The 20,842-nt window shown below is 62.1% G+C and overlaps 3 protein-coding genes across 9 annotated transcripts in view; 2 read left to right on the top strand and 1 right to left on the bottom strand.

The window, feature by feature from the left end:
• Nucleotides 1-9,788, top strand: part of HAGH (hydroxyacylglutathione hydrolase) — a 21,708-nt gene extending 11,920 nt beyond the window's left edge. For all 4 annotated transcript variants that reach the window (XM_089321866.1, XM_089321867.1, XM_089321865.1 and 1 more), the window contains one exon: nt 324-9,788. In XM_089321866.1, coding sequence (XP_089177992.1) covers nt 324-759 — 436 coding nt within the window. In that variant the 3' untranslated portion in view covers nt 760-9,788. The remainder of the gene's footprint in view (nt 1-323) is intronic.
• Nucleotides 4,613-20,511, bottom strand: NUBP2 (NUBP iron-sulfur cluster assembly factor 2, cytosolic). Of its 4 annotated transcripts, none has more exons than XR_016226331.1 (8): nt 20,477-20,511; nt 20,182-20,300; nt 19,607-19,761; nt 19,418-19,528; nt 18,853-18,922; nt 18,330-18,667; nt 14,151-14,309; nt 4,613-11,569 (listed from the first exon to the last, which is right to left on the bottom strand). XR_016226331.1 is itself a non-coding variant. In XM_051830314.3 (7 exons), the coding sequence occupies exons 1-7, from the start codon at nt 20,490-20,492 to the stop codon at nt 18,522-18,524; spliced, it is 816 nt and encodes a 271-aa protein (XP_051686274.1). In that variant the 5' UTR covers nt 20,493-20,511; the 3' UTR covers nt 18,261-18,521. The 4 variants fall into 4 exon arrangements, 2 of the variants coding, with proteins under 2 accessions (XP_051686274.1, XP_089178009.1); XR_016226330.1 differs by lacking the exon at nt 4,613-11,569 and adding an exon at nt 19,898-20,096; XM_051830314.3 differs by lacking the exons at nt 4,613-11,569; nt 14,151-14,309 and adding an exon at nt 19,898-20,096 and having other exon boundaries at nt 18,261-18,667.
• On the top strand, nt 15,198-18,100 carry IGFALS (insulin like growth factor binding protein acid labile subunit). The gene is made up of 2 exons (XM_051830293.3): nt 15,198-15,258; nt 16,059-18,100. The coding sequence occupies exons 1-2, from the start codon at nt 15,243-15,245 to the stop codon at nt 17,861-17,863; spliced, it is 1,821 nt and encodes a 606-aa protein (XP_051686253.2). The 5' UTR covers nt 15,198-15,242; the 3' UTR covers nt 17,864-18,100.
• Nucleotides 20,512-20,842: the final 331 nt, after the last annotated feature.

Genomic DNA, 20,842 nt, shown 5'->3' on the forward strand with positions numbered 1-20,842 from the left:
TGTGCCCAGGGGAGCCAACTGGGCAGCCAGGTGGCCTGCTCGGACCCCGGACCCTGGCTGCACTGAGTGAGAGCCCCGACAGCGGTCTCCCTGTGTGCACTCCTCAGGGCTCAGTTCCACTTCGCGCCGCTCCTGACAGGAGATGGGTCTGCTGCCCCTGGGGGGCTGTGCCGCGCCCTGGGCGGCTCAGGACTGGAGGTGTTCGTCCCTGAGGGGTCACTGCGGGGGTGACTCCAGGAGCCGTGAGACTGGCACGAGACGGGCGAGGCAGCGGAAACGCGGCTGGGGCGGCCGCCTCCCATCTGCCTCTGCTTCCGTTCCAGCTCCTCGCGGATGCCCACCAGGGAGGCAGCAGGTGATAGCGCAGGTATGTGGGTCCCAGGCACCCACGGGAGACGTGGGTGGAGCTGGTGCTCCTGGCATTTGAGGAGAGAACCGGCGGGTGGGAGATCTGTTAGTGTCTGCATTGCAAACCAGAGTCTCACTGAAGATGACGTACGGATGCAGCCCGGTGCCCGTGCCCACCAGCCCCAGGCTGCCCGTGGGGACCCAGGCAGGCGCCACGGTGCCCGTCCAGATGCCTTGCAGTCGGGGCGGCGGCTGCCTGGTGTTCTGTCCACCGCCGGCACCAGGGCGGCGTGGGGGGGTGCAGCACAGCCGGCTGTCTCCAGTTCTGCACGAACGCTCGGGCTGCAGCAGGCAGCTGCCGCCGGGCGCTTCCCCTGTGCCGATGAGCAGAAAGGAACTCGGAGGGTGTGACGGGCAGGGAGCCGCCGTCCCGGGAGGGTGCACGCAGGGGTCTCAGCTGCGGAGTCCCCTGGGACGTCCAGGACGCTATCTGCTGGCTGCCGTCCTGGGGAGGGGCTCCCGGGGGGATTCCTGGGCCCCAGAGACGGCAAGGCCGGGCCTGTCTGGACACCAGCGGCCAGAGCGGGTGCTGCTCTGCCCAGTCCCAGGGAGAGGACTCTGGGCACTTCTGCCTGCTGGGCAGGGCCGCGCCCTCCATCACATTCAGTTCCCCTGAAGGGCAGAGGGAGCCAGAGAAACCTCCCCGCTGCCGTCCGCTCCCAGGTGGCCCCACAGCCAGGGCTGGGCCAGGCCGAAGCCAGGGGCTCCATCCAGATGGCCCCCGTGAGGGCAGGGCCTGAGCACCTGGGCCGTCCTCCGACTTCCCAGGGGCGTTTGCAGGGAGCTGGACTGGAAGTGGAGCAGCTGGGGCACGTGGCCCCCACGCGCATGCCGGTGTTACCCGCCGCGCCCTCGGTTCCGGAGGTGTGCGGCTGAGGGTTCGCGAGCAGCTTCCTCTGCGGGCTCCCCCCGGTGGCGTGGACCCCGCAGCGTGCCTGCCGTCTCGCGTGTTCCCCATTGAGGGCTGCAGCCTGCCTGGTTAATTCCCATAGTGGACAGCCCGTGTCCCTGCGTCTGTCTGCTCCGTGTTCTCCCGTGTGACGGCCTCAGCGCCAGGGGTGGACACCGAGTCGGGGTTGGGGCTGGCGTGGTTTGGATTCCATTAGGGCTGATTCCAGAGCGTCCTTGGATCCACCGGGGTTGCTGCTGGGCCACGCAGGGCGTGCAGACCGGGAAGGGGCTGTGGCCGGTGCTGTCTGCCCCACCCTGCTACAGGCCCCCTGGCTTCCCCCAGTCGGGGTTCCCACAGCGCCCGGCGCTCACTGGGGCGGTGTGCAGGGCGCAGTGCTGAGAGCCAGGGGCCTGCTCGGGGGCTCTGTGGGGTCCAGGTGCCGCCAGGTCAGAGGCTCCCTGCAGGCCTGACGGCCTCCAGCCACCTCCTGTTCGGAGCCTGGCGCCCAGGGACACGGCGGGGCTGCCAGGTGACCGGCCCTGCGCACCGTTTCCCCCTGGGACGAGGATGAAGCCCGGAGCGGTTTTTTCCGAGACGTCTCCTCACCACGCTTTAGTTTTCTCCCGAAGGTCAGGGTCCAGAGGCCCTCGGCCTGGTCCCTTGGGGTGCTTCACATGGGCACACACGTCAGCTCACACGGGCTCAGGACGCGCGGAGGTGAGGGTCGCTTTGTTCCTGCCGACCCGACACCTCCCGTGTCGGCCTCAGTGTCCCGAGTGAGGGACGTGACGGGCTCCCGGCTGCAGACGGTGCAGCAGAGGGAGGTGTGCGGTGCCTGTGTGGCGGTGCACGGAGGGAGGGAGCAGCAGTGGCCCTGGGGCCCGCTGGACCTGGCCTCCACGCCAGGAGATGGCAGGACTCCCAGCCTGTCAGGAGGCCAACTCCTGGCTCTTCCAGGCTCCCAATCTCGTGTGACAGCCGCCCGGCTGAGTAGGCAAGGTGACGCCTGGCGTGGGGAGGGGCAGCAGAAATTGGCCGAGCCGCTGGCGCACGTGGGTGACCCCGGGAAGAGGGAGAGGGGAGCGAGGCAGCGCCCTTGCTCTCCCCGCATGGCTGTGACCAGCCCAGTCCTCCTTGCGCTGAGTTCCGCTGTTGCCCACACGGGAGCCCAGTGGACGGGGTCTCTGAAACACAAACTTCGGGGGAAACCCTCAGGATTTCAGGTTGTCGTCCCCGGCCGCGGGGTCATCGCAGACTTTTACGTGATAGACTAGTGTGGTACTGACCTCGACTTTGAGGTCTATTTATCTGAAAGGCAGAGTGACAGATCTCCCACCTGGATTCCACGCCCCCAGTGTCCCCAACGGCCAGGAGTGGACCAGGAGCCCAGGACTCCATCCGGCTCCCGCCTGGGTGCAGGGGCCCAAGGACTCGGGCTGTCCCCGCCGCTCTCCCAGGGAGCTGGGTGGAGGCGGAGCTGCTGGGGCTCCGCCCAGTGCCCCTCCCATGGGTCTCCTCCGGCATCACACCTGAGGGTACAGGCTGGCACGACCTTCCTGACATCAGGGTTAAAACTGCAGCTGTCCTACAGCCCCCGGCTTTAGAAATGCCTTGTTTCCAAACCTTTGAGGGCTTCTCGGGGCACCATTGGCCCGTCTAACCTGGGCAGGGGGGCGGCCTCAGGCGGGCGGTGCCTCCCAGGGCGTCACCCCTGGGCACCTGTCCCGCCCCGCTCAGCCTCCAGGAGGCAGGGCAGTGGAGTCCTGCTGGCCCCCGACAGGTGAGGGAGGAACAGGGCGACCCTTGGTTCTGCTCGGCACCTCTGCCAGAGCTGTGGAGACGGCGCGTGCGCGCCCGACCCAAGTCGGTGTACCGCGGATGCCAGTGTCCTGCTGCTGCCCTCGCCGCAGCCCTCCCATACCCTGCACTTGTTAGCCGATAGGCACAGCTCCCACCCACTGCCCCCCCGCAGGCACAGCTCCCACCCACTGCCCCCCCACAGGCACAGCTCCCACCCACTGCCCACCCTCTCCCCCCGCACAGCTCCCACCCACTGCCCCCCACCTCCCACCCACTGCCCCCCCCAGCCACAGCTCCCATTCAGGGCCTCACCCCTGTCTCCGACAGCACACCCAGGTCTCTGCCCTCCACCAGGGCTCAAGGACTTAAGCGGGGACCCCCACCCGGGTGAGGCAGGTCCCAGGAGGCCCGTGCAAGCCAACAATAACTCAGAGCCACAGTTGCGCTTCCGCTCCAGCGCCAGGTCCTGGGCGAGTGCCTGGGCCCCGCACCCGCGTGGGAGACCCCAGGGGGTTCCAGGCGCCTGGCCGGGCTGTGGAAGCCGACAGTGTCTGTCCCTCTGCCTGTGAACCAGAACCCCCAGGCCAAGGAAACCGGGGGACAGCACGGGAGCCCTAGGGAGACGGGAGAGGGGCGGCACTGCGGGCCCGAGGCTCACCCCTGCCACCCCTGCATGTGCGGAGCCGTGGCTCACCCCTGCATGTGCGGGGCAGGGGGTGCTCGGCCCCTCCCTGTGTGTGTGTGTGTGTGGGGGTGCTCGGCCCCTCCGTGTGTGTGTGTGTGTGTGTGTGTGTGTGCTCGGCCCCTCCGTGTGTGTGTGTGTGTGCTCGGCCCCTCCCTGTGTGTGGCCCCTCCCTGTGTGTGTGTGTGGCCCCTCCCTGTGTGTGTGTGTGTGTGTAGGGGGGTGCTCGGCCCCCACCCAGGCACCAGCATGCACGGTGGCCACGCCTTGCGGAGAAGGCGCATCTCTGCACCTCTCACAACTACCTGACCAGTCCGTCTCAAGCCTGGTTGCTGGTTACGCCATATCTGTGAGGATGGCAGCAGTCTATTCCTGTAACAGACCAGACAAAGCAGACAGGTCCCAGGAGCACAAATGGCTGAGCTGACTCAGCTTCTAACAGCCCTGTGCCCAGGAGGAGGAGCCGGTGAGCCGTGGGACATCTCCCCGCGAAGGGCCCCCCGCGCCCCATGCGGCAGGCAGGGAGAACCGCCCCACGCGCCTCCCAGGCGCCCCTCGGTGCCCCGTGGGCAGGCACACTCCCGGCCCAGCCCCGGCGGGCTGGCACCGCGGTGGGGCGGGTGCAGCTGCTGCCTGCAGGGCCAGGGTCACGTCCTCGCTGCTCCACTCGCCATCCAGCTCCCTGCCTGTGGCCTGGGAAGGCGGCGACACAGGGCCCAGGCTCTCGGGCCCTCGCCCCTGTGCCGGCCTGCGGCACAATGAACTGGGTCTTCCTGAAACAGAGAGTGGGAATGCGGGGACAAGGACGCAAAGAATGGAGCCAAGACAAGTCCTGATCAAGGCTCGTTTATTGAATAAATGCAGTAGTATTTAAACATGACCAGTTGTTTACAAGAAGGAGCACAAAAGATTTACATATCAAAACGGCTCTTAAGGTTACAATAAAAACACTTAGGTGATAAATGAAGGTTACAGGTGTGACTGATTATTTGTATCATCTCTTGTGAAAGGTTTAGGTTCCTCCTGCCTCTTCCCGGAATCTCCCCTAGCCTAATTGTCTGTGCCGGGAAGTCTCCATTCATATGTTTAAGTGTAAACAAAGGGAGTGACTACCTGTGGCTGCCCACATTTCCCCCTTTTTTTATTTTTTGAGGCACTGTTCCTGTCTTAGGTTGCCCGTGTCTCTTCTTGTCCTTACCCGTCATTGGACACCCCAGACATTCTCTGAGGCTCCTGTCTTAGGTTAGTACAAGGAGACCGAGTCTTACCCGTCATTGGAATTCAATGCCATCCTTTTTGGCTCAGGGGTGAAGCTGTGAATGCAACTTTAAAATCTCAGACCAAACGGTACCAAATGGCACAGAGAGGCCTTGGAATATACAGGGGAGCCACAGGCAAAAAGGCAGGAGCAGCAATAAAGGACCCAGCAACATCAAAAGCCAGTGGGTCCATTGAGATCCACCAAAAGAAAAGACATTAGTTAGAAACATATGCTGAAGTTCACCTTTTAGCTGCTGTACCAGATATTTTATGTAAGGAACATTATTTGAGATATTAAAGCAGCAACTTCCAGGAATCAAGTCACAGCTTATAAGATCTTTCAGTAGTAAGTAGTTAATGGCAGCTAAATGTAGCCAGAAATTGCTACTTTCAGAGGAGGAATTGACCATAAGAGTTAGTTTAACAGTTTTGACCAATACATCACCAGGCTTCTTTTCTAGAATTGACAAAGGTATACCTGAGTCTGTCAATGTGACCAGTTTTTGATATGCTAAAATCAGTATTCTCCCTTTTCGATTGATCAGTCACATTAAGCCATTGGTTTTCAACTATAACCCTCCCAGTACGGAACAAGGTTTGATTGTTCCTTACCCATTGTACAAATTCTGCTGTTTTAATTCCATTATCATAAGTGCATGAACAATTTTGAACTACTGGTGCGCACCAACAGAGTCCATGGCCTAGGCTTAGTTTGATGTGAGCCGGCAAGCTTCATTCATCTTCAGGGGGATCCCTGATCAGCAATGTTATCATAATGAAGATCAAGGGGTTGCTTCGTGACATTGTCTGTTTGCCGCACAAGTCGCTCAGGTAACCATCATACTCCATTGTCTTTTTGCAAGAGTATAGAAACATGTCCACATCCCCATATTAAAACAGGGTCAGGTCCATACCATTGAGCAGTTAGAGGGTCTTTCCACTTCACGTAGACTTGTTGTCTTTCGGTTTCAGGATGCCAGTGGCGATCAGCTGCAGATTTCCCTTGATTATCCAGTATTAAAAAAATTTAAAATGAAAAGAGTATGTGATAGCCATTTTTGTGGGGAATATGCCATGGTCCAGTATTCCCCCTTTTTTATTTTTTATAAATAATTTTTAATGTGGCATGTGCTCGTTCCACAATACCTTGTCCCTGGGGATTATAAGGAATCCCGGTGATGAGAGATGTGGAAGTTAGTACAGAAGTGCTTAAAAGAGTTGGAAGTATACGCTGGGCCATTATCAGTTTTTATCTGTATAGGGGTTCCTAGAACAGCAAAGGCCTGAAGACAATGAGAGATGTTTGGCAGCCTCGCCAGATTGCAGGGTGGCAAAAACAAAACCTGAACATGTATCTAAAGAGACATGCATGTATTTTAGTTTACCAAATTCAGGGAAATGGGTGACATCCATCTGCCAAAGCTGATTAGGCATAAAACCTCTAGGATTTACACCATAATGAGGGACCAGGAGAAATGTGACACAGGAAGGGCAGGATTTTACAATTTGCCTTGCCTGTTTCCAGGTGATTCCATATCTTAATCGTAAGGTTTGGGCATTGAGGTGATGCAAATCATGACCACGGGACGCTTTTTAGACTTTGTCAGTCCCTCTTTACAGGATCTGGCTACTGAGCCAGAGACTGGAGCAGCTAGAAAGAAACACGTGTATAGCTGAAGTTTAGCATCATTTCACATCTTGGCACCACTTTTAATCTAAACACCCCAATTGGTTATTATCTCTGCAAGATGAGAGATATATCTTTTGACATCTCCAGGGGCCCTCTGGAGGTATCAAAAGTCCAGAAAATTTAAAACTTTGATTTTCAGAAAGTCTGTTAAAGGTGCCAAGAGAATTTAGAGTATCTGGTCAAAATAGAATTCCTTAACATTTAGTCAGGGCAATTTTAACACTTTTAGATCACATCTGATCATAATGTTATTTAACATAACTTTTTAAGACTTAATGCTTTTTATCAATCATAACTTAACAGACAATAGAGTACACAGATTACTTTGGCAGAATATGGATTCTATGTTTCTTGTTGAATAAACCGGAAATAAAAACCTTGGATGTAGGAATTAGCACACGAAATTATCACATAACTCAGAACTATTTAACAGAGTTAAAAAGAGCTTACACGACCTAACTTTAGAAATGGCAGAGTAACTGATTAGGCAGACACTGTTAAAAAGAGACGTTACAGTTTTTGCAACAACAGATTAAGATTTACAATTGAGACCATTTCCAGATAATTACTAACATTAGTACACATTTTTAAAAATCCCACTGTTATAACAGAAGATCATACTTCAACTTTAGGTTAGTGTAATTTTGGCATTAACATTTAACTTATAGAAAACTCTGTAAACAATGTTTTAAAATCGTAAACTTTTTACAACTTTTCATGACTTGCTCACACCTTCTGAAACTTTATACCTGTAGTTAGTTTTACAGTCTTGAATTGTCATGTGTGGACAACCTATGAGAATACATGCTGACAAACTTAAACAGTCTCTCTTATCAAATTTAAGATGTTAAAAGTACACATAATACATTTTTCATGTTTTACTTAGCACCGATGCCTAGATAACTTAAGACACTGAGTTATTAATGAATACCACACCATTATCTGAATTAAAAGTCAAAATTACATTTCCATGCTTTTAAGTAACAAAAGGATAACACCACTTGAGCAGCAGTCACTAGTGCATATTTACAACTTTGAAAAGATCTTCATCCTTAAGAGAAACAAGTTTAAAGCATATCAAAGACATGTAAAACTGAGTAAGCAAACCATGGGGCGTTTGCATTAGCCCAACTTTTTTAACCAATCTGTATTGGCTTACTTTAGTTAACAACATAAAGGCTTGTAGACACAGAATTTACTCTCATTTTTAAGACTACTCTAGCTGAAAAGCAAAAACACGAATACAACATAGATTTGACATCATTTACTATATTTTAATACACTTTGTATAATTTAAATTGACTCAAACAGCTGTTACTTTTAACAAATTTAGAGTCCCATCCTTTGAGAGTTCCAGGGATCCGACTGGAAGCCCCAAAGTTGAAAGACTCGGTTTAGAATTTAAACTATCAGAGAGTCAAACCATTTTAATCAAAAATTAGTACGTTTAACCAAGGCTGTGGGCTAGATCTGATCAGTTAGGTAATCACTCAAACATTAAAGACAGGCAAATAACGTAAACAGCTTTGTATTGTAGTTTTTCCAATCAAGACTCATACTGGCAATAGAAAAATGTGAAACCTTCAAGACACATAAAAACTCTCATTAGATAGGTTAGCTACAGCAGTACAGAAAAGAGTTGATTATCAGCGTATGAGCCCATTGCTTTAAGTTTTTATTAACTGTAAAGAGAAAAACCCATCAAGTTGGAAAGCTTTAATGGATTAAGGTTCTTGTTCCCTTAGATAAGGCCAGCAGTAGCCAGAGATATTTTCCCTGCCCCCCTCCTAGTGAGGAGGTTATTGAATTGGAAATGGAGACTAAAAAAGTGGCCCTGGGGAGCCCTTTCCCAAGAGATATCTGGCTAAGACTGCTTGGGTGCGGCAGGCCACATTGGCTGGAATAGAGTGTAGAGAAAGGCTGTGGTCCCTCATTTACAGGGAAGACTGCACACGCCAGGGCCTAGCAGGGCTGGCCATGGGGTTGGGTAGGTGCGCTGTTTCACCAAGAGTGCTGGGAACCTCCATAGCACCTAGTCTAATTAAAACAGCCACCAAGTTGAGATCTTCAACCAGAGCCAGATCCAATCAGGGCTACTGCAACCACTCAATTAAAACAGATAGTTGATAGCATACAAAAGCTTTTCAAGACATACCAGAACTACCATAAGCTGCAAAGATGGAAAAACATTTATCAGGTTGGAAAGTGTTATTGAATCAAGACTTCTCTCTAGGTCAAGATACCTGTGGAATTTTTCCTCTCTTTCTCCTGGCCAGAGGTACAGGGAGCAGTGGGCTCATATGCATCATGAGCAGATTTTAAATCCTTTAACATTTTAAAGGGGACTGGATGGTGACTGGCATTTCTTGGCCATCTTCTGTATGTACTTTCACTGGAAAAGCATCAAAAGATGTTGGCTTCCTCCTGGCCTTGCTCTGCTGCTTTTCTCAGGGTTTGAGTGACACTCTTTTTAAGATATTTGGCAAACATTCCCCTTCTTGACAAAGGGATAATTTTTTATCATTATTTTTTATAAATAATTTAAAGGGAGGGGCGGAGGGAGTAACTTTTTCCATAGAACTAGAGGATCGGCAGGATCGATTATCCTCGCCATCACAGCTTCTGGCTTCCTCAGTTTTCTCATGTCCTCCCGATGCATCTCATCTACAAGGCCTTCTTCAATAAACCAAGGACATGAAATTTCTATGGTTTCTATAAATTGCTCTATTACTTTCTTTTTTAACCCTATTCCTTGCGTCTGCAATAATGCCTTCACTGCCTTTACTACTGGGGGATTTTTCCCGATGCTTGTCCCATAATGCCTGCTCAAAATAAATCTCCACAATTTTGGTGTCGGGTACTCACCACAAATTGTATACCTCTATAGTCGCGACTCCGTGAATCCAGGTTCCTCACTGCTTCTCTAATTCTCAGGTCCCACGTTCGGGCGCCATTTGTGCCGGCCTGCGGCACAATGAACTGGGTCTTCCTGAAACAGAGAGTGGGAATGCGGGGACAAGGACGCAAAGAATGGAGCCAAGACAAGTCCTGATCAAGGCTCGTTTATTGAATAAATGCAGTAGTATTTAAACATGACCAGTTGTTTACAAGGAGGAGCACAAAAGATTTACATATCAAAACGGCTCTTAAGGTTACAATAAAAACACTTAGGTGATAAATGAAGGTTACAGGTGTGACTGATTATTTGTATCATCTCTTGTGAAAGGTTTAGGTTCCTCCTGCCTCTTCCCGGAATCTCCCCTAGCCTAATTGTCTGTGCCGGGAAGTCTCCATTCATATGTTTAAGTGTAAACAAAGGGAGTGACTACCTGTGGCTGCCCACACGCCCCCACGGGGTGAGACCCAGAGGAAGCTCCTGGCTTCCGCCTGGCCCAGCCCCAGTCGTCGAAAACATTCGGGGGTGAACGAGCAGACGGAAGACCGGCCTCGGCCTCCTCCCTCCCCCAGCTCTGCCTTTCAAGTAATACTGAACAGGACCCCAAGGTCATCTCAGGAGGCGGCGCAGGGCCCGGCCCACCAGTGACCCTCATCTCAGAGGGTGGGCGTCTCACCGGGCTGCGGCCCCTTCCCTCACACCAACCTCCGACTCCCTACCCCAAACACCCCCATGATCTGAGGCACTCGAGGGCACCCCTGTACAAGCTGACTTCCGGACCTCCCTGCATTCCCGGGCCTGGTGCGGCAGGGACACGGCAAGGGGTCCACGCCCCCTCAGGCTCCGCCTCCGTGACAGGGACAAGGCAAGGGGTCCACGCCCCCTCAGGCTCCGCCTCCGTGACAGGGACAAGGCAAGGGGTCCACGCCCCCTCAGGCTCCGCCTCCGTGACAGGGACAAGGCAAGGGGTCCACGCCCCCTCAGGCTCCGCCTCCGTGACAGGGACAAGGCAAGGGGTCCACGCCCCCTCAGGCTCCGCCTCCGTGACCAGGGACACGGCAAGGGGTCCACGCCCCCTCAGGCTCCGCCTCCGTGACCAGGGACACGGCAAGGGGTCCACGCCCCCTCAGGCTCCGCCTCCGTGACCAGGGACACGGCAAGGGGCCCACGCCCCCTCAGGCTCCGCCCAGGGGGAGAAAGGGCAGTGGGTTGGGGGAGAAAGCCCTCAGGCGCTCCCGAGGGTCCCAGCCAGGCACACGAGCCCACGCATCCGGGACACCGCCGACACCCCAGTGAAGAGAAGGCCGATCCACGCACAGCAAACGGGCACAGCGTGTGGGATCGGCGCTCAGAGCTGCGGCACGTACCTCACCACGGGGAGGGGGCCGCGGTAACGTGTCCCCCCTCCCCAGGGCAACACAAGCCCCGTGCTGGGGCACAGCAGGTGAAGGGGCCGCCCGCAGCACCAGCATCCCACAGGCTCCGGTCCAGCTCCTGCTGCTGCCTTGGGAACAGCAGATGGCCCGAGCTCGCGGCCCTGCCACCCACAGACCCAGATGAAGCTCCTGGCTCTTGTGGCGGCCTGGGGAGGGAGCCAGCGGATGGAAGATGTCCCTGCCTTTCAAATCAATACATAAGTCTTTTAAAAGTTTATAACGTGGCTGGCGCCGGCACACCGGGCTCTAGTCCTGGTTGGGGCGCCGATTCTGTCCCGGGTGCCCCTCTTCCAGGCCAGCTCTCTGCTGTGGCCCGGGAGTGCAGTGGAGGATGGCCCAAGTGCTTGGGCCCTGCACCCCATGGGAGACCAGGAGAAGCACCTGGCTCCTGGCTTCGGATCAGCGCGGTGCGCCGGTCGCAGCGCAATGGCGGCAGCGGCCATTGGAAGGTGAACCAACGGCAAAGGAAGACCTTTCTCTCTGTTTCTCTCACTATCCACTCTGCCTGTCAAAATTAAATAAATAAATAAAAGTTTATGATAACACGAAGGACCTAAAGGGGCCAAGGCAGTTAGAGGCCAAAGTCCCAGCACTGAGAGCAGAGCAGGGCGCCAGCGCCAGGACCGCTCCGTGGGGGCGGGGACAGGGGCGGGGGCGGGGGCAGGTTGGAGGGAAGTGAGCTCAGATGGAAGACGTGGGAGAGGCCTGGGTCTCAGCAGCAGAACACGAGCTGAGAGGCGCTGGCCAGCTGACCCCAGGGAGGGAGCCCAGGACTGGGGGAGCCGTGAGCCCCCCAACCCCAGGGAGGGAGCCCAGGACTCGGGGAGACGAGCCCCCCAACCCCAGGGAGGGAGCCCAGGACTCGGGGAGACGTGCCCCCCGCCCCACCCCGAGGAGGGAGCCCAGGACTGGGGGAGATGTGCCCCCCCACCCCAGGGAGGGAGCCCAGGACTGGGGGAGACGTGCCCCCCGCCCCACCCCAGGGAGGGAGCCCAGGACTGGGGGAGATGTGCCCCCCCACCCCAGGGAGGGAGCCCAGGACTGGGGGAGACGTGCCCCCCGCCCCACTCCAGGGAGGGAGCCCAGGACTGGGGGAGACGTGCCCCCCGCCCCAGGGAGGGAGCCCAGGACTCGGGCCCCTGCCCCCAGTCTCCCCAGTGTGAACACAGCCAGCACAGACCCACAGGAAGCTGTCAGAGCAAAGCAAACCATCACAACGTGTGTGTGTGTGTGTGTGTGTGTGTGTGTGTGTCAAGCGCCAGCAGACACCGAGAGCCTGGGCTCCCTGGGCTCGGGGTGAGGCTCGTGCTGGGCCCCATCCCACTGCCTGGAGTTCCCAGCTGCCCTCCTGAGCCCTGGCTGTGGCATTCGGGGCGTGAACAGCGGGAGGCCGGCCCTCTGGGGCTGCTCTGTGAGGCCATCCAGCCGCTCTGCGCACAGTTCTGGAAAAGGCCCGGTACCGAGGCTGGCGCGTGGCACCCTGGACCGCAGAGCCCGCGTGGGCAATGCTGCCGGTGACGGAGGCGGCACGTATCTGAGCTCCGGCTCCAGGCCCGGCGGCTCCACTTCCTGTCACGCTCCTCGCTACTGCGCCCAGGAAAGCAGCAGAATTTGGCCCAAATCCTTGGGCCCCTGCACCCTTGTGGGAGATGTGGAAGAAGCTCCTGGCTCCTGGCTTGGCCCAGCCCCAGCCATTGCGGCCAACTGGGAAGTGAACCAGCAGATGGTAGACCTCTCTCTGCCTCCCTGCTCACTCGCTCTTAAAAACAAGACCCGTGATGTGCAGAGACGTAATTACAAAATGTAACAAGACAAAACCAAACCACGTTCACACACGGAGCCGTAGACAACAGCATGGCGGCGGTGACCTCAGGACAGCAGCCCACGCCAGACCCGCCCCGGCCTGCGAGGACCCAGCAGGGCTGCTTTACAGAAAGGACGACAGTGCCGGGGCGGCACAGGGTGCCGGGGCAAGTCCTGGCCACTCCACTTCCAATCCAGCTTCCTGCCAGTGCGCCTGGGAGGCAGCGGGGCGGCCCCAGTCCTTGGGCTCCTGCCCCCTGGCTCCAGCCTGGCGCAGCATCTGGGGAGGGAACCCACAGAGGGAAGCCCCCGCCTCTCCCCGTCTCTCCGCTCCAGCAAGTACATTCCAGAATGCAGCTCACTAGCTAACGCTGTCACCCCAGCGCCCTTCCTTCAGGAGACAATCTCAGGGTGCACCCACAACGCACCCAGGGCAGAAAAAGCCCATGAACCGCAAGGATGACCGCGCACGCAAGCCTAGTGGCGGACCTGGGCGGGCGGGCACGTCTGCAACCCGCTGCTCCAGTGCTGGGGCCCTGCACCCGCGAGGCCTAGGCCCGGCCAGCGCAGCCCCGAGGAGCGAACCAGTGGGCGGCCTGTCCCTCCCTCCCTCCGACTCCCAGATAGAGAGATCTCTCTAGGAACTCCGCGGCGCCGTAAATACGACTCTGAGGCACCAAGCAAAACGTGAAGCCCCAGGAAAGGACCCGGAACACGCGTGCGAGATCCCAGCAGCCGTCCCAGACGAGCGCACGCGGCACGGCACGGCCGGGCTGCCCTCGGCAGGCGCGGGGGCCGGGCCCCAGCTGCTGCCCAGGCTTCCCAGCAGTCTCTCGAGTGGCCCCGAGTGTGTGCAGCGCCCTGGGGACCCATCCAGGCAAGTCGTCGCCCGCACGGTCCGCGGAGCCGCAGACGGGGAGGGGGCGCCCGTGCCCACAGGACCCGGAGGTAGCGTGAGGAAGCGAGGAGAGAAACTGCCGACCATGGCGTTTCCTGTCCTTACGGCTGGCGCTTGAGGAACCCGGTTCAATGTGACACTCGGGACACCGGAGAACACACCGAGTGCTCCGGCCTGAACCACAACCAGGCCACACGCAACCCACACGCAAGCCGGGTCCTGGGATGGGACGGTTCCCATAACCTCCCGGAACCGCACCACCCTTGCCCCAGCCCTCGCAGCCCAAGGGGGCCACGCCTCTTAGATGCCAGAGACGCTTGTCTGGCGAGGCCCCTGGCTGAAGCCCCCCCAACAGGGCCCCGCCCAGAAGGAGCCGACAGCCCACCTGGGGGTCCTGAGGGCAGGTCCTGGCTGCAGCCCAGTCTCCGCCCCGCGCCGGAGGCCCTGGTCTGCTGAGGCTGCACTTTGCTGTGTACACGGCCCTGCCGCCGGGGCGTGGACTTTCCCCCGTGGATCCATAATTCTGAGAAGAGCCGAAAACGACCTAGAAAACCACCGCAGTTAGCAGGGCCGAGGCCACACTGCCTGTCCCAACCTCCCGGCGGGGGACCCCGAGGGCCATGCCGCGGAGCTGTGGGTGGGATGGGTGCCCCAGGGCCTGGCCCCTCACTGTCAGCGCTGCATCCAGCTCCGACAGGCCCCAGGGCCTGGCAGGACCGGGGTGGAGTGGGAGCCCCCGGGGCAGCCTTCTCCCCCTGCCTGGCCTGTGGCCACCTCTGGCCAGGCACCAGGACCCGCTCCAGCCTCACGCGTGGGACAGGCGACCACAGTAGGGCCCTTGCCGGAGCCAGGCTGCCCTCACTCTTGGCCAGGGCGCGGCACAGGGACAGCAAACACAAGTGGCCAGCGGCCCTGCCAGGCTTTCCTAGAAGAGGCTTTGGGGGAGGGGTAGTGGCTGAGGTCAGGGGGAGGCCAAGGCTGCGTCTGGAAGCCAGAGCGGCAGAGCCCTCCTGGCTGTTAGGAAAGCACGGGGGTGGGGGTGGGGGTGGGGGTGCAGGGCGGGGTGGGTGCCCCCCCAGCTGTCTGCCAAGGGCAGGGGCATCAGGCCCCTGGGCTGCGGCGAGTGGGTGGGAACCAGAACACACTCGGTCCCCAGGCTCCGTGGGTCACATGAGGGGGCATCCCTGCTCCCACCTGCCTGCCCCAGCCCTGCCAGGGACACGGCGACAACCCACTGCCCCCAGAGCCACACCACAGGCCAGCCTGGACTCTACAGAAAGCTCCGGGGTGGGGTTAGCTCCCCCGAACCACCTGCACCTGGGGGAGCAGGTGCTGCTGCCCGGCACGAGGGGGTTAACGGCCGGGGACGGGGGAGGGCTGGACGGGGGCCGGCCGGGCAGTGGGGAGAGCCAGAGGGCAGGCGCCCGCCCGCAGACGCCCTTGCTCGCGCCTGCCTTCAGCCTGCTCTGCACGCGGGATGGCCCCGAGGACAGGTGAGGCAGCAGGGAAGCCCTGCGGGCAGCCGGCCCGTGGCTCCCAGCCCAGGGAGCGCCGTGCAGGCTGCAGGGAGTGGGGGACACAGACCCAGCCAACCCCCGGGGATCTCCACCCTCTCTTGCTCCCGACCCCAGGACCAGGCGAAGACAGAGCCGGTCCCTGGCTGTGATGGGTACAGAGCCGGGGGCCGGATGCACCTGACCTACACACGGCAGGCCATGCCAGTCCCCCCCCCCCGCTGCAGCTCCCGGGACCCGGCCCGGTCGGGAGAGCGCACCCCACTCTCCACCTTCCCCGGGGCGGTGCTGCAGGGCCCCTGCACCCACCCTGTCGCAGCAGAGGGGCAGTGGGTAGGACCGACGCCAGCACAGGCCGACCCGTGCCCAAGCCCCTGGGCCTGGGGATACCTGCTGAGGAGGCTGCCCGGCAGGTGAGGAGGGTCTGGGGAACCGGCAGGCCTGGGTGCAGGCGGCAACGTGGGGGGCGGCAGGTGGGTGCCCCCCATACGCCCGAGAATCCCGAGGGCAGGCGACCACGGCCGGCGGCCGAGCTGACTCCCCTGCCTCAGCCTGGCCTGGGCGAGCGTCTCGGGTTGGGGCGCTGGCGGCCTGGGCCAGGGCCATGAAGTTGGGGAGCCCTCCGTGTTCTCTGGAGACAGGGCCCGCCACCTGCTGGTCCCATGAGGGGAAAGTGCAGCCGGCCGTCCTCCAGCCTGGCTCAGGCGCACTCCGCTGGAGGCCTGGGGTGGCGCCTCCCCAGAGACCCCTTTGTGCCTCCCAAACTCCTGTCCCCGTAGGCAGCCTGGCCCTGGCGGTGCTGCTCATCTCCTGGGCGGCTCTGGACCCCTGCGGCCTGGAGGGAGCAGAGCCTGGGCCGCCGCCGGGGGACGCCGAGGCCCCGCCGTGCCCGGCCGTGTGCACCTGCAGCCACGGGGAGGACACGGGCGAGCTCACCGTCTTCTGCAGCTCCAGGAACCTCACGCAGCTGCCCCAGGGCATCCCCGACGGCACCCGGGCCCTGTGGCTGGACGGGAACAACCTGTCCTCCGTGCCCTCGGCCGCCTTCCGCAACCTCTCCAGCCTCGACTTCCTCAACCTGCAGGGCAGCCGGCTGGGCAGCCTGGAGCCGCAGGCGCTGCTCGGGCTGCGCACCCTGCGCCACCTGCAGCTGGGCCGGAACCGGCTGCGCAGCCTGGGCGCCCACACGCTCACGCACACGCCCGGGCTGGCCTCGCTGGGCCTCGCCCACAACCTCCTGGGCCGGCTGGAGGACGGCCTCTTCCGGGGCCTGGCCCGCCTCTGGGACCTCGACCTCGGCTGGAACGGCCTGGCGGTGCTGCCCGACGGCGCCTTCCAGGGCCTGGGGAACCTCCGCGAGCTGGTGCTGGCCGGCAACAGGCTGGCCTACCTGCAGCCGGCGCTCTTCTGCGGCCTGGCCGAGCTGCGGGAGCTGGACCTGAGCAGGAACGCGCTGCGCAGTGTCAAGGCCAACGTCTTCACGCAGCTGCCGCGGCTGCAGAAACTCTACCTGGACCGCAACGCCATCGGCGCCGTGGCCCCGGGCGCCTTCCTGGGCATGAAGGCGCTGCGCTGGCTCGACCTGTCCCACAACCGCCTGGCCGGCCTCCTGGAGGACACCTTCCCGGGCCTGCTGGGCCTGCGCGTGCTGCGCCTGGCGCACAACGCCATCGCCGGCCTGCGGCCCGGCACCTTCAAGGACCTGCACTTCCTGGAGGAGCTGCGGCTGGGCCACAACCGCGTCCGGCAGCTGGCGGAGAAGACGTTCGAGGGCCTGGGGCAGCTGGAGGTGCTGGCGCTCAACCACAACCGCATCCAGGAGCTGGCGCCGGGGGCCTTCCTTGGCCTCGCCAACGTGGCCGTCGTGGACCTGTCCGGCAACGGGCTGCGGGGCCTCCCGGAGCAGGCCTTCCGGGGCCTGGGCAGGCTGCACAGCCTGCACCTGGAGGGCAGCTGCCTGGGCCGCGTGCAGCCGCGCGCCTTCGCCGGCCTCTCGGGGCTGCGCCGGCTCTTCCTCAAGGACAGCGGCATCACGGCCATGGACGAGCAGAGCCTGTGGGGGCTGCCCGAGCTGCGGGAGCTGGACCTCACGGCCAACCAGCTCACGCACCTGCCCGGCGGGCTCTTCCAGGGCCTGGCCAGGCTCGAGTACCTGCTGCTCGCCCGCAACCGGCTGTCGGCGCTGTCGGCCGAGGCGCTGGGCCCCCTGGGCCGGGCCTTCTGGCTGGACGTGTCGCACAACCGCCTCGAGGCGCTGGCCGAGGGCCTCCTGGCGCCGCTGGCGCAGCTGCGCTACCTGGACCTCAGGAACAACTCCCTGCGCACCTTCGCGCCGCAGCCGCCGGGCCTGGAGCGCCTGTGGCTGGAGGGCAACCCCTGGGACTGCCGCTGCCCCCTGCGGGCGCTGTGGGCCCTGGCCCTGCGCAGCCCGGCCGTGCTGCCGCGCTTCGTGCAGGCCGCGTGCGAGGGAGACGACTGCCAGGCCCCCGTCTACGCCTACAACAACATCACCTGCGCCAGCCCCGCCAGCGTCGCGGGCCTCGACCTGCGGGACCTCCCGGAGGCCCACTTCGCTCACTGCTGACCAGGCCAGGGCTCGGGAGGGCCCCTCACCCGCCCCGGCTCTCTGGGGCTCTGCCGGCGCGGGCTTGGACGGAGGGCCTGGGCCCGGGGCCCCCCGGGCTCAGCCAGCAGGTGTTACCAATTAAAGCAAACCAGCAACACATGTGCCGCACCGGCTGCCTCTGCACCCCTGCCAGGTCCTCCTGGAACCCCAGCCGGTCAGCGCTCTGGGCGCCCACTGCAGGCCGGCCAGGGAAAGCCAGTGGGTCACATGGGCACCACGCGGTGCCGCCCCCGGCCCTGCCCCAAGTGAGCGAACGGCCCGAGTGCTGTGTCCCCGGGCAGTTCACCAGGGTCTCCCCAGACAAGATGCAGGGCCCGCTGCGGGGGACTGGCAGAGGCAAGGCGAGACGCCAGACTTGAAACCGTGCAGCGGGAGGCGTTTAATGGGGCGGGGTCCTCCGAGGTCACGAGGTGCCCTCCCTTACCAGAGCGGGAGAGCAGGTGGGCCCTCAGCGGGGCTAGGGGCCGGGGCACCAGGCCCCACGCTGGTCTGTCACAGGCCGACAGGGACGGCCGCTGGCTCCGAGACTGCCCCCGGCAGGGCGGCCCGCAGGTCCCGGGCCCGCTGCTCCGCACAGCCCTCTCCGAGGCGCCGGGGGTGGCCGTGGCTGCCCGTGTCAGGAGTGCTGAGCGGCAGCCCCGTCCAGAACCTTCCGGGCTATGGCGGTCAGCGCGGGGAACGCAGGGCTCTTGGAGAACTCCTGGATGAAGTCTCGGCCCTCCTCCAGGCTCCTGGTGAGCTCGGGGTCCAGAGGCACAGAGCCTGCGGACACAGCAAGGTGGCGGCGAGGGGCCCAGCGGGCGCGGCCGGGCCCTGCCCGGGGCTCGCCTGGTGGGAGATGCCAGGACACCCGGGCTCCTGCTGCTCCCGCCCCCAGGCACTGGGGGTGCAGCTCAGACCACCAGCAGAGGCTGTGGACCCCAGCCCACCTGGCTCCTGGCACCCACCTAGGAAGGGGACCCCCGCGTGTCTGGCGAGCTCCTCGCCTCCACCCCTGGAGAAGATGTTGGTGCACTCCTAGGAGACAGGGTGGTGAGGCGGGCGCCGGCCGACACCCCGCCCCCGCGGGGCCTCCCCCAGGGCTCCACGGGGCCTCCTCCAGGGCCCCCGGGGCTCCCCCAGGGCTCCACGGGGCCTCCTCCAGGGCCCCACGGGGCCTCCCCCAGGGCTCCCCAGGGCCCCCGGGCTCCCCCAGGGCTCCACAGGGCCTCCTTCAGGGCTCCCCAGGGCCTCCTCCAGGGCTCCCCGGGGCCTCCCCAGGGCTCCCGGGGCCTCCTCCAGGGCTCCGCGGGGCCTCCTCCAGGGCTCCCCGGGGCCTCCTCCAGGGCTCCACGGGGCCTCCTCCAGGGCTCCACGGGGCCTCCCCAGGGCTCCTGGGGCCTCCTCCAGGGCTCCCCGGGGCCTCCTCCAGGGCTCCCCGGGGCCTCCTCCAGGGCTCCACGGGGCCTCCCCAGGGCTCCTGGGGCCTCCTCCAGGGCTCCGCGGGGCCTCCCCAGGGCCCCCGGGGCTCACCGAGCAGTGCGGGCACGTGAAGCCGCTCATGTTCTCCACGACCCCCAGCACCTGCAACCCCGCCTTCCTGCAGAAGGTCAGCTCCCGCCGCACGTCCCCCACGGACACCGCCTGGTCAGGGAGACAGGACGGCCAATCACAGGCGGCCAGAGCGCCACCCACCCGGGCAGAGGGTGCGGCCAGGGCTACCTGCGGGGTGGTGACCAGGAGGGCCTGCAGGGGCCTGCGGGGGCGCAGGGCTTCCACGGCGGCCATGTGCTCGTCCGAGGTCCCTGGGGGCGTGTCCACGACCAGGTAATCCAACTGTCCCCAGGCCACGTCCGACACGAACTGCTTGATCAGGGCTGCGAGGAGAGCCGCCGTGCTGGGGCGTCCGCCCGGGGCCCGCCGCAGCCTCCCAGCCCCCAGCTGACACCGAGGACGCCGGCCGCTGGCGCGGGTCCTCCCTCCCGCACTGCGAGCCCCGAACCCGGCCGCTACCGCTCTTCTTGGGGCCTCTCCACACCACAGCCTCGTTCGGCTTCTCCAGCAGGAAGCCCACGGACATGAGGGCGATGCTCTGCTCCCGGTCCACGAACACGGGCGCCCAGCCGCTGTCACACTGGTGCACCGCCCTGCCCTGCGCCCGCAGCATGCGCGGGATGCTGGGGCCGCACAGGTCCACGTCCAGGATCCCCACCTGCGGGGCGAGGCCCGGCCGGGTCAGGCCGAGCCCCCGACGGGCCCGCCGCGGGGCGGCCGGGGGCGGCGGCCGGGGGCCTCACCTTCTTGCCTTCGTGGCGCAGGGCCAAGGCCAGCTCCGCCGAGAGGGTGCTTTTCCCGACGCCGCCCTTCCCCGAGAGGACGAGAAGGACGTGCCGGACGCCGGCCAGGTTCCCGAGCTCTGGGCAGAAACGGAGAGGGCGGCTCAGGGCCAAGCGCAGAGCGGCGGCCCGCGGCGGCGAGCCCGGACCGGCCTCGGGGCCGCGCGGGGGCCTCGCGGAGGGCGAGGGTCGCGCGCTCTGCCCCTCGCAGGCGGCGCGGCGGGGTCCCGAGCTCGCCCCGGGCCCGCGCGCTCACCGGCCTCCGCCTCCATCGCGCCGCCGGCAGCCCCTAGCGGCTCTCGGCTCGCTTTCTCTCACCCGCCGCGCGTCGCAGCCAGAGTGACGAGCCTGCCAGCCAATGAGCGGCGCGAGCCCGCCCCCTGGCGCCTGGTGGCGGGCCTCCTCCCGCTCCCCTCCACCAATCATATCACCCGAGGACCCGACGCGCTGCGCGCGCACTTCCGGTTCGGAAGACGTAACGGAAACGGACCTACTTCCGTGTCAAGGCCGGACTCTGGGAAGGCTTGTCTTCCGCGTCCCTCGCCCAATGGCCGTGCGAGGCCTGTCTCAGACCGCTTGAGGGGCGGCCAATGGGGACATTGAACCAGGATTGACAGGCGCG

This window comes from Oryctolagus cuniculus, chromosome 19 (genome assembly GCF_051225735.1).
Source record: "Oryctolagus cuniculus isolate XC-2025 breed Fujian yellow rabbit chromosome 19, ASM5122573v1, whole genome shotgun sequence".
In the NCBI taxonomy this organism is placed as follows: Eukaryota; Metazoa; Chordata; class Mammalia; order Lagomorpha; family Leporidae; genus Oryctolagus; species Oryctolagus cuniculus.

Bases quoted from the DNA above. Each gene is read 5' to 3' on its own strand.
- NUBP2 (XM_051830314.3), bottom strand. The intron at 19,529-19,606 runs GTAGCCCTGGCC...CTCCCTGACCAG, and splicing joins TCCTGGTCACCACCCCGCAG to GCGGTGTCCGTGGGGGACGT. The intron at 18,923-19,417 runs GTGAGCCCCGGG...CCTGTCTCCTAG, and splicing joins TCACGTGCCCGCACTGCTCG to GAGTGCACCAACATCTTCTC.